This window comes from Phacochoerus africanus, chromosome 12, assembly GCF_016906955.1.
Source record: "Phacochoerus africanus isolate WHEZ1 chromosome 12, ROS_Pafr_v1, whole genome shotgun sequence".
Lineage (NCBI taxonomy): Eukaryota > Metazoa > Chordata > Mammalia > Artiodactyla > Suidae > Phacochoerus > Phacochoerus africanus.
Genome location: NC_062555.1, coordinates 48,343,795 through 48,359,984, shown reverse-complemented (window position 1 = coordinate 48,359,984; position 16,190 = coordinate 48,343,795). Strand labels below are relative to the sequence as shown.

General features: G+C 41.4%; 1 protein-coding gene across 1 annotated transcript; it reads right to left on the bottom strand.

The window, feature by feature from the left end:
• Positions 1-9,133: 9,133 nt before the first annotated feature.
• Positions 9,134-9,492, bottom strand: LOC125112730 (ubiquitin-like protein FUBI). Its single transcript, XM_047755094.1, has one exon. The coding sequence runs from the start codon at positions 9,473-9,475 to the stop codon at positions 9,149-9,151; it is 327 nt and encodes a 108-aa protein (XP_047611050.1). The 5' UTR covers positions 9,476-9,492; the 3' UTR covers positions 9,134-9,148.
• Positions 9,493-16,190: the final 6,698 nt, after the last annotated feature.

Below are 16,190 nucleotides of genomic sequence, written 5' to 3'. Positions count from 1 at the left end.
TTAACTGATACAGTGTTGCCGTGAGCTGTGGAGTAGTTTGCAGATTCTGCTTGGATTTGGTGTTGCTGTGGCCGTGGCCTAGGCTGGCAGCTGTAGTTCCAATTGGACCCCTAGCCTGGGAACCTCCATATGCCAAGGGTGTGGCCCTAAAAAGACCGGAAAAAAAAAAGGGGGAGAGAGAGAGAGAGAAGAGAGAGATCAAAGCTGGGCAAGATTATTACATTTCTGAGATTTAATGTTTTTATACTAAAGGGAAATAGGCTTATGTGAATGATGTTCAGTTGTCTGAAGTTGATAATATTCTGCATCAACAGACCTTTCTTTCTCACACTCCCCAGTCCATTTTGCACCATGTTATTGAAGATTCGAGTCCCTTGTCATTGAATCTCTAAAATTTGCCATTTCTCAGCAATGAAATATACAAATAGGAGTTCCCATCGTGGCTCAGCCAAAATGAATCTGACTAATATCCATGAGGACAAAGGTTCGATCCCTGGCCTTGCTCAGTGGGTTAAGGATCAGGCATTGCCGTGAGCTGTGGTGTAGGTCACAGATGAGGCTTGGATCCTGCATGGCTGTGGCTGTGGCGTAGGCTGGCAGCTACAGCTCCGATTTGACCCCTAGCCTGGGAATTTCCATATGCCTCAGGTGCAGGCCTAGGAAAAAAAAAAAAAGAAAGTGGTACATATACACAATGGAACACTAGTCAGTAGCCATAAAAAGAATGAAGTGGTGCCATCTGCAGCAGCATGGGTGCAACTAGAGATTCTCATACTCAGTGAAGTAAGTCAGAAGGAGAAAGACAAATATCACATAATATTTCTTATTTGTGATAATGCATAAATTATGGCACAGATGAACCTATCTACAAAACAGAAACAGTCCCACAGACTTGGAGAGCAGACAAGGGGGATGGGCAGGGAATGGGATGGACTGGGAGTTTGGGGTTGGTAGATGCAAACTCACGTTTAGAATGGTTAAGTAATGAGATACAGCTGTAATAGCCCAGGGACCTATATCCAGTCTCTTGGGATAAAACATGATGGAAGATAATGTGAGAAGAAGAGTGTGTACAATGTTTGGGTCACTTTGCTGTACAGCAGAAATTGACACAGCATTCTAAATCCAGCATAAGAAAAAACATTTTTTTAAAGATTTCAGAACTTGAACTTGAACTTTAGAAATTAAATATCTAGAAATAAATGATAATACATTTTGCACAAATTTAAATAATTACCATTTTTAAAATTTTCCAGGATGAAGCTCCGGAAGTGACACCATCAGAGTAACCAATTCCGATAACGGGTAATTTAAACAACATGTGGTAGCATTTACAAAAATGTGTAAGTAAATGATCACAATTAATTCATTAGACATTTATATTTTCTGTCATGTACTTACATAGGTGTTTCCTAATTTTGTGTGATCAATCATTCTTTTCGTGACATAGCATGTAGGATGCACATGGAAAACATTAACTACTATTTTCCATATGTGTCAAAATATTTTGTAAGCACTACTCTAATTATATATACATATCATACTAAGTCACAATAAAGAAAATATCCATGATATGGGGAGCTCCCTTTGTAGCTCAGTGGAAACGAATCTAATATCCATGAGGACACAGGTTCGATCCCTGGCCTCCATCAGTGGGTTAAGGATCCAGCATTGCCATGAGCTGTGGTGTAGGTCACAGATGCAGCTCAGATCTGGTGTTGCTGTGGCTCTGGTGTAGGCTGGCAGCTGCAGCTCCAATTCTACCCATAGCCTGGGAACGTCCATATGCTGCGGGTGCGGCTCTAAAAAGACAAAAAGAAAAGAAAATATCCATGATAAAGTAAACCATTGGTATGAAATGAAAAATAAGCTAGACTAAAATGAAAATAAATATGAGCTGGATCCGAATCTGAGTAGCAATTTTTAATTAAAAGCCATACCATAATCAAATGATTGGGGTTTTATTTTGCTTTCTTGGATCTTTATACAATATTTCTATATATTTTTAGCATCTACAGAGCGAAGGCTTTATCTGATACTTCACAAATCCCCTCCAAGAGCTAGAACTTTGTGATCAACACGAACTTGTTCACTCGCCAATAGAGCATATCCTGAACTGCTTGGTGTAATTTTATCATTGGTACTAAGTCAACTAAGATGTCCATTTTTGATAGTGATGTTCAATATGAAATAATCTTTGTCATATTTTCAGGACTTTCAAAAATTTTTTAATTACTACTGATTTTTTTTTTTGTTTTTGTTTGTTTTTTCTTTTTAGGGTCACACCCACAGCAAATGGAAGTTCCCAAGCCAGGGGTTGAATCAGAGCTGCAGTTGCCAGCCTACACCACAGCCACAGTAGCTCTGTGACCTACACCACAGTTCACAGCAACACCAGATCCTTAACTCACTGAGCTAGGCCAGGTTTTGAACCCTCATCCTCATGGATACTAGTTGAATTTGTTACTGCTGAGCCACAATGGGAACTCCTGAATTACTACTGATGTTTTTAACATCAGAGCTAAAGAATTTTAGAGCTAGTAGGAGGCAGGCAGTTATCTGGTCCACTTCCTTTATTTTACACAAAGCTGGGGCAGTTGCACAGAAGAATTTAAATGGTTTATTCCTGTTCCTTGGGATCCATTATACCTACTTGACCTCTCAATTTTTTTAATCCTTTTTTTTTTTTTTTTTTTTAAGCAAAGGAATTTCTGCAACTCTGGTGACTTTACTTTTGTTTGTTTTATATCATGAGTGATAGAATATACTTCTTGGTTGGCTAACTGCATTTTTTCTTTTTAGGGCCACACCCAAGGCATGTGGAAGTTCCTAGGCTAGGGGTTGAATTGGAGCTAGAGCTGTGGGCCCATGCCATGGCCAGAGCCATGTGGGATCCATGCCACATCTGCAACCTATGCCACAGCTCACAGGCAACTTCAGATCCTTAATCCACTGAGTGAGGCCAGGGATCGAACCCACATCCTCATGCACACTAGTAGGATTTGTTTCCCACTAACTGTATTTTCTTTTAGCTCTTCAGTAGAAATACTTGTCTTGAGGTCTAGAACCTATTAAACTCTTAGTGGCCAGCAGAGGTAGTCCTTATCCTAATAGCTGTCTTCCTAGACTTCTGCAGCACCACCTGCTGGTCAATTGACCCAAGGAAATTAGAAGTCTCTTAGGTAAAAAAGAAACTTTTTAAAGTACTTTTTAAAAAGTAATTTATTGGAGTTCCCGTTGTGGCTCAGCTTGGCTTATCGGTTAACAAACCCAACTAGCATCCACGAGGACTCGGGTTCGAACTCTGGCCTCGCTCAGCGGTTTAAGGCTCCCGAGTTTCCATGAGCTGTGGTGTAGGTCACAGACACAGCTTAGATCTTGCATCTCTGTGGCTGGCAGCTGCAGCTCCAATTCGACCTCTAGCCTGGGAACCTCCCTATGCCCTAGGTGTGGCCCTAAAAAGACAAAAAAAAATTATTAAGTGTATACTGTGGACTCTTACAAAACAACTTAGCTCTGGAAGTTCTTGGATGCAGCCATGTAGGAATAGGTCATAAAACCCAAAGCAATTTAAAGAATTTTTCTTTAGTTCTTACCACATATCTTTATACTAGTCTTGGGACTTTTCTAACAGTTTTTATTGTGTAATAGATGATACACATGAAAGTTCATATGTGACATTGATGTAAATTAAGAAGCACAAAAATAAACACCTGTGAATCCACCTAAGCTGAGGAAATAACATATTATAAATATAAATAACATATTATAAACATCACTGAAGCCCCTGATGTGTACACTCTGCAGCATGCCTTTAACACCTTATTTAATATAGTAAATAAATATTAATATGGTTCCACATGTTGGAGAAAGACAGCAGAAGGTTGTAAAGAATGTAGCCTCTGGATTTGAATTCTACCCTTTCCACTCGCTATATGCACAAGATGAGGCAAATGACTTCACTTCTCTATACCTTTCCCAATCTTTATCTGTAAAATGGAATTAAAATGTATTCATCTTGTAGAGTTTGATGATTATATGAGAAATGCAACATTTTTTTGTAATAATGAAAACCTGGAGGTTGGAAACAATATAATACAAATATTCATTAACAAGGGACAAATTAAAAAAATTAGTGCACTTGAACAAATGACTTCTATTGAGCACACACAAAAAAAAGATGTGATGAACGGTTACCCCAGGTGGGAGGCAGAATTGTATGAAGGTGGTCAAAAGGTATAAACTTCCAGTTATAAGATAAAAAAGTCCTAGGGATGTAACATACAATGTGATAAATATAATTAACACTGCTATGTGTTATATATGAAAGTGAAGAGAGTAAATCCTGAGTTCTCCTCACAAAGAAAAAATTTTTTTCCACTTTTATTTTGTTTCTACATGAGATGATGGATGTTCACTAAACTTCTTGCAATAAACATCTCAGGATGCATGTAAGTCAAATCATGATGCTATACACCTTAAACTTTCACAGTGCTGAATGTCAGTTATATCTCAATAAAACTGGAAGAAAAGAAATAGCTACAAGAAACAACACTAAAAAGCCCATAGCTAATGGAAAATAATCATACAACATACAATGTAATGAACAATGATTTTTTTTGCCCTTAAGGTTAAAAAATAAATCATGAGAAAGTCAATCTTTCTTTCTTTGAAAGAATGGTCTCTTCTTTCTGAAATTATATATACGCACATAAATAACTTAAAATATATTATATATGTGTTCTTCTGTTTTGTTGGGAGAAAATGTTATTTCTCTGAAGAAATTAATTAAGAATCCCCGTAATTTGCAAGGTGTTCTGGGGCTTAAGGAATTAGCAGTGAGCAAAACTCCATGTGTTTCTTTAACACATGGAGCAAATTCTAGAGAACAAATAAACATATAACGTTATGTCAATAGTAATAAGGGCTATGAAGACAAATTAAGCAGGGTCAGGAGTTGAAGCCGTGGGGCTCAGCCTTATGTCAACACTGGAAACAGCTGGGAGCTTTTAAAAAATGCTGAAGCCTTGGTTTCACCTTCAGAGATTCTGTTTCAGTTGTTAAAGTACAGCCCGGGCATCGTGATTTTTAAGTTCCTCGGGAAGATCTAATGGGCAGCCTGAGTTGAGGACCACCAGGTTAGAGAGCGACATAAGATGCTCTTTTTGGTGAGTGGTCTCTTCTCTTTGACTACTTTATGTGCGGAGGGACACTTTAAAGTCCAAAGTCAAATTTCTGGGCCAAGTCTATCTAGTAAGTGATCAAAATGGTACCCATCTGCCCACCAACAGCAGAACCAATAAATTGTGATCTATTACAGAGCGGAATATTATACAGCAATGAATGAACTGCAACTATGCAACAGCAAATGTTATCACAAACAGCACTAAACATGAAAGTATACATTGTATGATTAGATTTACATAAGGTTCAAACACAGACAAAACCAGTCTTTAGTGTTAGAAGTAAGAAGAGTAGTTACCAGTGGGGGAGTAACTGAAAGAAGGCATAACAGGGTTTCCAGAATTCCAATGGCATCCTGTTTCTTGCTCTGGGTCCTATTGATTTTTGTAAAATTTCATCAAGCTATACTCTTACATTTGTGTGTGTGTGTGTGTGTGTGTGTGTGTGTATTTTGTCTTTTGTCTTTTTAGGGCTGCACTGGTGGCATATGGAGGTTCCCAGACTAGGGGTCCAATCAGAGCCACAGCTGCCAGCCTACGGCACAGCCACAGCAATGCAGGATCCGAGCCACATCTTCAAACACAGCTCATGGCAACGCCAAATTCTTAACCCACTGATCGAGGCCAGGGATTGAACCTGTGTCCTCATGGATGCTAGCTGGATTCTTTTTGGCTGAGCCATGAAGGGAACTAAATTTGTATGTATTTTTTAGTATGTATGTTTAATTCAGTATAATCGGTATGACTCAAAAGACTCCTTAAGTGAAACACCACTGAACCTTAAGGGTATCCACAAGCTTTCTGGAACAAAAGACCATATAGGTCACTTTCACTTTGTCCAGGAAAAGTCAGAATTCTTTAAGCCCCCAGCTATGACAGTGGTCATCTCCTGTGTCCCAATGTCAGCTTACTCTGACAAGCCTTAGCCTTGTATATTTGAGTTGGGTACCTCTGAGACTCTGTGGGTACCTTTCCGTGGCTAGAGAGCTTTGGAGGTGAGGGAGGCGCCATGCTTATACCTATACTTTTGAAAAAGCTGAATCTTCCCAAGTCAAATCTACTCCTACATGACTGAGAGCTGAGGAGGTCATGAAACCCAATCGTGTCATGTGAACACCTCCAGAGGGCGGGGAAAGTCAGCTCTCTTCTTTAAAATGCTGGATTTAAGATTAAACTCAGAGTTCCCATCGTGGCTCAGTGGTTAACAAATCAGACTAGGAACCATGAGGTTGCAGGTTCCATCCCTGACCTTGCTCAGTGGGTTAAGGATCCGGCATTGCCGTGAGCTGTGGTGTAGGTTGCAGACATGGCTTGGATCCCACGTTGCTGTGGCTCTGGTGTAGGCCAGTGGCTACAGCTCCAATTAGACCCCTAGCCTGGGAACCTCCATATGCTGTGGATGTGGCCCTAGAAAAAGACAAAAAGACAGAAAAAAGAAAAAAAGAAAAAAAAAGATTAAATTCAATCATACAGAAATCCTGGGCTCATATCTCATCTTTCAGTCTTAAGGAGCTGGTATGTTTGAAAGCCTCCCATTCCCTAAGAGATTCTTTGCCCCTTCAACATGATATGAGCTGATGGCTACATTTAGAGCTGTGGAACCTAAATTTGGGAGGAGGGGGATTGGATTTAGGGCACTTTGGAGAAGAGTAAGAAGAGAAATAAAATTTCCCTCCATTTGCCCTCCCTTCCTCCCTCTCTCCCCCTCTCCTTTCTCTCTCTGTCTTTCATTTCTCTTTCTTTCTTTCTCTCTTTCTCTCTCTCTTTCTTTCTTGTCTTTTTGGGGCTGTACCCACAACATATGAAATTCCCAGGCTAGGGGTCGAATCAGAGCTGAAGCTGCCAGTATACACCACAGCCACAGCAACTCGTTATCTGAGCCGTGTCTGCGACCTACACTGCAGCTCACAGCTAAGCTGGATCCTTAACCCGCTGAGTGAGGCCAGGGATTGAACCCAAGTCTTCATGGATATTAGTTGGGTTTGTTACTGCTGAACCACAATGGGAACTCTACCTTTTCTTATCTCTTCTTTTGTCACAAGATTTGAAAAATGTTAATCACAGAAAAGTTTTTAAATTCTCATTTGGCTTCCTAGGGAGCAATTTAATTGTACGGTAACATACTTAACTGTTCCCTAGATCCACACCTAATGGAGGTATGTGGCTACTGAAATAGTCCCAGTATCACTTCTCTATAATAAAGTTTTCAAGCCACTTTCAATAAGTGGCTTATTCCACTTATTCTTCTTACCATTATTATTGTCACACTTTTTCACACCTAAATCTTGCTCAGCTGATTTAAAGAAACTTTCATTTTTTCATTGCTATCATGCCATCTTTGCAGCTTCTTTTCCTTTTATAATTATTTGTAGCTATTTCCTTATTCTCAGCCCCATTCATAGAATGGCTATAATATCTAACAATTTTCATTTTTTTCCCTCATACATTTCATCCCAAACAAATCACAACTTGCCTCTTTCATGGCAAGTTACCCAAGATTTAACCAAGTTATAGTCTTTCATTCTTGGCAGTTGAATCATTGAATGAATATGTCTGAAACTCATTCCCAGCAGCATTTTAATCAGGACTCTCATAAAATAATCCCTGTATTTGGGCAATGGATAATTTATTTGATTTTTTTTTTTTTTTTTGTCTTTTCAAGGCTGCACCCGCAGCATATGGAAGTTCCCAGGCTAGGGTCTAATCAGAGTTGTAGCCGACAGCCTAGCCACAGCCACAGCAACGCAGGATCCAAGCCTTGTCTGTGACTTACACCACAGCTCATAGAAACGCCAGATCCTTAACCCACTGAGCGAGGCCAGGGATCAAACCCGCAACCTCGTGGTTCCTAGTCGGATTCATTTCTGTTGCACCACGACGGGAACTCCAATTTGAATATTCTTGAATAACAAATTTTATATATTTTTTATTTTTATTTTTTGTCTCTTTGAGGCTGCACCCACAATATATGGAAGTTCCCAGGCTAGGGGTTGAATTGGAGCTGCAGCTGCCCACCACAGCCACAGCCACATCAGATCTGGACTGTGTCTGCCACATACACCACAGCTCATGGCAATACCAGATCCCTAGCCCACTGAGTGAGGCCAAGGATTGAACCCACATCCTCATGGATACTGGTTGGGTTCATTACTGCTGAGCCACGACAGGAACTCCACAAACTATATTTAGAATGGTCCCATGATCTGTGTACATTTCCTAAGAGACTTATAGGCCTTTCTTTGCTCATCCAGTGACCAATGATATCCACAAGCATAACTATCACCAAAGTAACTCATGTAGTATGTAATAAGCCCAGAAAAATAGTCAAGAAACTTTTTAGGATTGTGTCTATTTCCAAAAATCAACAGATTAATCTGGAATGATCACCAGAAATAGAATTTTGCTTAGGAATCAAGATTTGTCCTTTTTTTTTTTTTTTTTTTTTACCACTGAAAACATTTATTAACTTTTTTCTTCCACTTCTTTTTTCTTTTTTCTTTTTGTCTTTTTAGGGCTTCACCCACAGCATATGAAGGTTCCCAGGCTAGGGGCCCAGTTGGAGCTGCAATTGCCAGCCTATACCACAGTCACAGTCACTTGGGATCCAAGCTGCGTCTGCAACCCACACCACAGCTCACAGCAACACAGGATCCTTAACCCACTGAGCAAGGACAGGGATCAAACCTGCAACCTCATGGTTCCTAGTTGGATTCATTTCAGCTGCACCACGACGGGACTTTTCTTCCATTTTTAATTTCTCCACTGTTATGATTTTTTTTCTTGTTTGAACCATTTCTAAGCCCTTTGTAAACTGACACTCTTTTTACCTTTCTTTTTTTTTTTTTTTTTGATTGGACTAAGTGGCTTTATTAGTGAAAGCCAGGATTACAAAGGACTTAAGAGTTGGCATCGGGTCCCTTCTTCTTGCCAAAGGTGGGCACGACATTGACAAAGCGCCCGTTGTATTACATACGTCTCTTGGCCTGGCCAGTCTTCTTCTTTTTCTCTTGTTTGGCCTTGGGAGCCTGACCTCTGACTTTCCCAGCACGGGCCAGGGAACCATGAACTTTACCTCCAAGCATAGGGCCGGCTACTTCCAGAGTGCTCAGGGCCTCCACCCGACACTGGCTGAGGATGGCCTCATCCTCCAGGGGCGTGCCTGCCAAGAGCAGGACTTGATCTTCCGGAGCGATGCCCTCCAACGAGGTGACATGAGCCTTGATCTGGGCGACCATCTCCTGGCCGGTCACCTCGAGAGTATGTAGCTCCTGGGCGGGGACAAAGAGCTGCATGTTGGCGACTGAAGCATGGACACTACTGCCACTACTGCGAAGACGGAGTCGAGAAAGAGTGTTTTTACCTTTCTTTACCTGTCTTAACAGCTTAAAATCTGCAAGGAGGATTCCAAATTGGTACCCTCGTTTTCAGCTCTCTACCAGGCTGCTGAGCCCTTCCTTGTAGTTTCAAACCTCTTTAGCGCCTTCCCTCCAGAGCCTAATGCCCTGTAGTCGCCCGTTGCTTTTAGCCATTGGCAAAGGAATACTCTCCTCTTTTCCTCATAGATAATGGCCTGTGGTGAAAAAGCTAAGTGGTTGAAGCTTTTTCAAATGCGGAAAGCGATGGCACAGAAAACTATATTGCTTGTATGGTGTACCATAGTTTATGTGGTACTTTATGCGCTGTTTAAAAATAAATGACAGACTTCCTAATTCCCAATGCCTGTGTCTGCAGAGAGTTTAATAGTATGGTCTTATAGTCTTTATATTAGTTTTAAGATTCAACCCCTAGCCTGGGAATTTCTATTATCTTCTATTATTATAGTATGTGAAACTGTTCTCCCATTATATGTTCTCCTATTATAGTACGTGAAACTGTTCTCCCATTAATGGTAGCAATATAAAATTTCCCTTTAAAATAATATGTTTAAGAAATTTCCACCGTGGCTCTGCAGAGACAAATCTGACTAGTATCCATGAAGACGCAGGTTCAATCCCTGGCCTTCCTTACTCAGTGGGTTAAGGATCTGGCGTTGCCATGAGCTGTGGTATAGGTTGCAGACGAGGCTAGGATCAGCAGCTGCTGTGGCTGTGGTGTAGGCCAGTGACTACGGCTCTGATTCAATCCCTAGCCTGGGAACCTCCATATGCTGCTGGTGCAGCCCTAAAAAGGCAAAAATAATAATAACAATAATAATAATAATAATATGTTTAAGTAAAAGTCATTACTTTTTTTTTTTTTTTTTTGGCCACACCTGCAGCATTGGAAGTTCCTAGGCCAGGGATCAAATTCACACCATAGCTATAACCAGAGCCACAGGAGTGACAACACCAGATCCTTAACCCACTGAGGCATGAGGGAACTCCCAAAATTATCATTAACTTAAATAATTTTTTTTTGGCTTTTTTGTCTTTTGAGGGCCGCACCCCGGCATATGGAGGTTCCCAGGCTAGAAGTCTAATCAGAGCTGTTGCCACCAGCCTACACCAGAGCCACAGCAATGCCAGATCCAAGCCGAGGCTTCGACCTACACTACAGCTCATGGCAACGCCAGATCCTTAACCCACTGAGCGAGGCCAGGGATCGAACCCGCAACCTCATGGTTCCTAGTCGGATTCGTTAACCACTGAGCCACGATGGGAACTCCTAAAGAATACTTAGAAATAAATAATAGTAAAGTTAAAAATAGTAAAGACGATATGAACATATGATGAAAACAGTCACCATCAAAGGACCGAAGTCTGAGAAATCTCACTGTTTGGGAAATACTATAAAGAGGGGCTGAATATTTATGGCAGGGCAATTGAGATCCCACTGTCATTTACTTATTCTCTGGATGATACTTCCTGTGCCTCCTGGTGACATACATCTAAGATGATCATAATGACAAGAGCAAACCAAGCCCTGTTCTGCCTTAATCTGGCCAATGGCTGACTGTACCACCCTCGTTCTGGCTGATAGGACAGGTTTGGAATAGCCAGGGAATAACATTGACAGGGGCCAGTCTGAGTGACGGCCTTCACGTCCTGGAAAACCCATAAAATTAATCCACATAAAGAAACAGGTAAGTTGGGCAGGATCAGGGAGCAGAGATTCGCATGCCGCCTCGCCCTTGGAACCTTGGGGAAATGGTAGGAATTCCAAATAATAAAACGATGCAGAAATTTTTAGGATCACTGAAGATATAAACTAGAAAAGAAAAGCAAAACCAAGGAGAAAAACCCAACATAGCTGTCCAGATTAATAAGTGGTAGACAAGCATTAATGTGCACAAGGACAGAACTAGCCCTGGGCCGCCTAGCCACCCAAAAGAAAATGGGAAATTTAGTTACAAACTATTCCTTCATTCTTCCTGAGGGAAAAAATATCAAATGCTCGTGTTTATCGGGGCACAGGACTTCAACTGTCCAAGGTTTAGATTCCTCATCTTTTGAACAACAACAATGTGTATATATATATATATATATATATATATATTTGTTTCAGGCTAGATGTTGAAGTCTAAGTAGAATAATACATTTGAAAAAGTATTTTTTTATGAACATGATGGGCTATGGAAATGCTACGTATTCTTTTTTTTTTTTCGGTCTTTTTGCCATTTCTTGGGCCGCTCCAGAGGCATAGGGAGATTCCCAGGCTAGGGGTCTAATCAGAGCTGTAGCTGCTGGCCTACACCAGAGCCACAGCAAAGCGGGATCCGAGCCATGTCTGCAGCCTACACCACAGTTCATGGCAAGGCCATTTCCTTAACCCCCTGAGCAAGGCCACGGATCAAACCCGCAACCTCATGGTTCCTAGTCGGATTTGTTAACCACTGAGCCACGACGGGAACTCCTATGTATTCCTTTATATATCTTAATTTATCCAATAGAGAAGTCTTGTCACATGGTTGGATCTTCACTTATTTTTTTGAAAATTTTTTTTATGGAAGTATAGTTGACTCACCATGTTGCGTTAATTTCTGCTGTACAGCAAAGTGACTCTGTTATACATGTGCGTACATTCTTGTCCATACTCTGTTCCACTGTGGTTTATCACAGGATATAGAATATAGTTCCCTGTGCTGGACAGTAGGACCTTGTTGTTTATCCATCCTGTATATACCAGTTTGCATCTGCTAACCTCAAACTCCCAATTTATCCCTCCCCTCCCGGGCACCCCTCCCCTCCCAGCTTGGCAACCACAAGTCTGTTCTCTGTCCATGAGTCTGTTTCTATTTTGTAGATAGGTTCATTTGTGTCATATTTTTGATTCCATATAGAAGTGATACCATATGGTATTTGTCTTTCTCTTTCTAACTTACTACATTCAGTATGAGAAGGAGCTAAATTATTTTTACCATTAAGAATATCTAGCAGGCCCAGGCACTATGTTAATAATTTACACATATTCATTTACTCCTGAGAATAATATTAGGTGTTATCACTATCCCCATTCAGATGAAGAAATTGAGGCACAAAAACATTGAGCATTCCCAAGGTTATTCAGAACTAATAAGATTGATATCCAAAAATTTGGCCAAGTCCATGCTCTTTAACCATCCGACTACATACATGCAACTAGATTAAAAACTTCTTATGCTTATAGAGCTTATGTGACTTAAAAAAAAAAATACCAATCAGGAGTTCCTGTTGTGGCTTAGCTGTAAGGAACCAGACTAGTATTGATGAGGATGTGGGTTTGATCCCTGGCCTCACTCAGTGGATTAAGGAGGACCCGGCGTGGCCGTGAGCTGTGGTGTAGGTCACAGATGCGACTCTGATCTGGTGTTGCTGTGGCTGTGGATGGCAGCTGCAGCTCCGATTCAACCCCTAGCATGGGAATTTCCACATGCCACACATGTGGTCCCAAAGGAAAAAAAAAAAAAAAAACTTAAAAAAACACCAATCTGTCAGGAGTTCCTTGGTGGTTTAGTGGTTAGGATTCAATGCTTTCACTGGTGTGGCGTGGGTTCAATCCTGATCTGGGAACTGAGATCCCACATCAAACCGCTGCACGCTGTGGCCAAAAACAAACAAACAAACAAACAAAAAAACCCAAAACAATTTACAAAGTGAATATAAGCCATGCAGTAAAAACAGAAAGTTTAAAATTGCGAATTTAATTTCATGTGACAGATGATATTATTTTCCTCATCACCAGCTGTAGCATGAATTACTTTGAGGTGACTACCAGATACTGTGAGATGACAATTCCCCATCACATTTTTTTCACTCAAATTACTGTAAACCATTTCTTCTACAGCCTGTCATAATATCATGTGGCCTTCCCTTGGCATAAATGCATCATTTACATATTAAGTCCGCTTCGGTTCTTTCTCCTTAGCACCCTGATTAAAATAGAATTGCTTGGCGCTAACTCAATGATAAACACAAACACAAGACTAAACTGGCAGGGTAGCACTTGGTTACAGGGAAATCAGTTAGATGATCCATGATAATATGCTTATATTATCTTTTAAATGTTTAAATGAAAATACAAAATTGAAAATTGCTCACAGATACCAGAATCTGTAGTTTGAGGAGTCCCACCACAGAATATTCTTTTTGTTTATATGTTTGTTTATGGCTGCGCCCAAGGCATATGGAAGTTCCCAGGCCAGGGACTGAATCTGAGCCACAGCTGCAACCCAGGCTGTGGCTGTTGCAATGCCAGACCCTTTAACCCACTGCTCCGGGCTGGGGATCAAACACACACCTCCACACCAACTGAAGCCACGGCAGTCATGTTCTTAACCCACTGTACTACAGTGTGAACTCCCAGAATAGTCTTTGAAAAGCAGTTGAGGAGTTCTCAGCAGTGGCTCAGTGGGTTAAGAATCTAGCACTGTCATTGCAGAGGCTTAGGTTGCTGCTATGGCGCAGGTTCAATCCCTGGCCCAGGAAATTCCACATGCTGTGTGTGGGCACAGCCAAAAAAAATTTAATAAATTAAAAAAAAAAAAAAAAGCAAGGGGGGAATTCCTTGGTGGCTCAGCTGGTTAAGGTTCCAATGTTGTCACTGCTGTGGCATGGGTTTGATCCATGGCCCAGGAACTTCCACATGGCACAGGTGCAACAAAAAAATTAAAATAAGAAATAAAGGAGTTCCCGTCGTGGAGCAGTAGAAACAAATCAAACTAGGAATCACAAGGTTTCGGGTTCAATCCCTGGCCTCGCTCAGTGGGTTGAGGATCCGGTGTTGCCGTGAGCTGTGGTGTAGGTCCCAGATGAGGCTTGGATCTGGCATTGCTGTGACTGTCGCATAGGCCGGCAGCTGTAGCTCTGATTAGATTCCTAGCCTGGGAAACTCCATATGCCTGGGTGCGGCCCTAAAAAGACAAGATAAATAAATAAGAGACAAAAATAAATAAGCAAATAAAAATTTAAAAAGCAGTGCGCAGATGACTTCTCCGTAATTTGATGTTCAGTCCTACCCCAGTCTTTTGCCAGACAGGAAGCACTGGAGCACCCCTCCTGCTAGTGAGAGTGGAAAGTCTCCAATAGCATCCATGCTCTTTCAAGGCTCCACCTCGTTTCCATCACGTACCCACAGCCCTTTGGGCATCTCAGGCTGAGGCGTCCAGCCAGAGTGAGCCCCATTTTAATAGAGACCACTGGGGAAAGAGTGTAACAGCAGAAGTGGTATTGCTCCAATAAATCTCTTCTCAGGGTTCCCATGGCCACACGCTGGCCTGATGGGCTCGGAGTGACAAGGGCTCTTTGGGGTTCTTTTGGCAACAGCCAATTCCCAGTATCATACTCCACTCAGAGTCCCAAGCCTAAAGGACTGCAGCTCACATGAGAAATCCTACCACAGAGTATTCCTAAAAAACGTAAGTGGCCTGATAAATTCTCTGTAGTTATGGCAACTTAATCCTTGTTTGTCTGTTCTTTTTTAAACATCATATCATTTACCAAGAAAATACTTTTTTTTTTTTGGCCATCCCGGGCATTCAGAAGTTCCTGGGCAATGGATGAAACCCAAGCCACAGCAGTGACAATGCCAGACCCTTAACTCGCTAGGCCACCAGGGAACTCCACCCTGTCCTTGTTAGTTTGGCTCCTATTCCTCAACTTCCCAGGGTAAAAGCTGGACCGGAAGCACTGCTTCAGGACTAGATCAAAATAGAAAAGAATTCAGTCTTATTTCCTATTGTAAGCACCCCTCAAATTACAGTGTGCAGGCTGAGGTTTGATGTATTGGTTTCCAAATATGCACAGTGGACTCAGCAAACTGATTTGAAAATACAAACAGCTTAAGATGCCTGTGAGTGGACCTTATGTTTTAAGACTCATATGACAAAAAAAAAAAAATGTAGTTCCCTTTGTGGCTCAGTGGTAACAAGCCCAACTAGTGAGGATGCAGGTTCAATCCCTGGTCTCACTCAGTGGGTTAAGGATCCAGCCTTGCCATGAGCTGTGGTGTAGGTCACAGACATGGTTGGACTTGGCATTGCTGTGGCTGTACGCTGGCAGCTTCAGATCTGATTCAACCCTCAGCCCGGGAACTTCCATATGCCTCGGGTATGGCTCTTAAAAAAAAAAAAAAAAAAGACTGGGATGACAACACTGAATATATTGTACCAGTTATTACAGAGAGGCTGAGACAGGGTCCATCACGCTAGCATCTGGTTTAAAATTACTGTGATATAAAGAACCAATAGCACAGATCTTCACTAGCAGTTCTGAGAATGAAGTCTGGACCCTAAAATAGAGTGACTCTCACTCTCATGATGACCAAAACCTGATCTTGGCCTCATCAACCTTCTACCCTAACTCCTAGATGAACAATCTCTTTAGAAAACCCACCTGGGATCCATAGGACCCACCTGGAACCTCCTTTTGTTGACGAAAACAGGTAAGAGGTAAATGACAGGGGGTCCAAAATTAAGGATAGTGATATCAAACTTGTCATATGTGTGGTAAAAGAAGCAAATCATTGGCTACCACCAGAGCTGTAGGTTTGGGTTTTTTTGTTTGTTTGTTTGTTTTTGCCTTTTAGGGTCTCACCTGCGACATATGGAGGTTC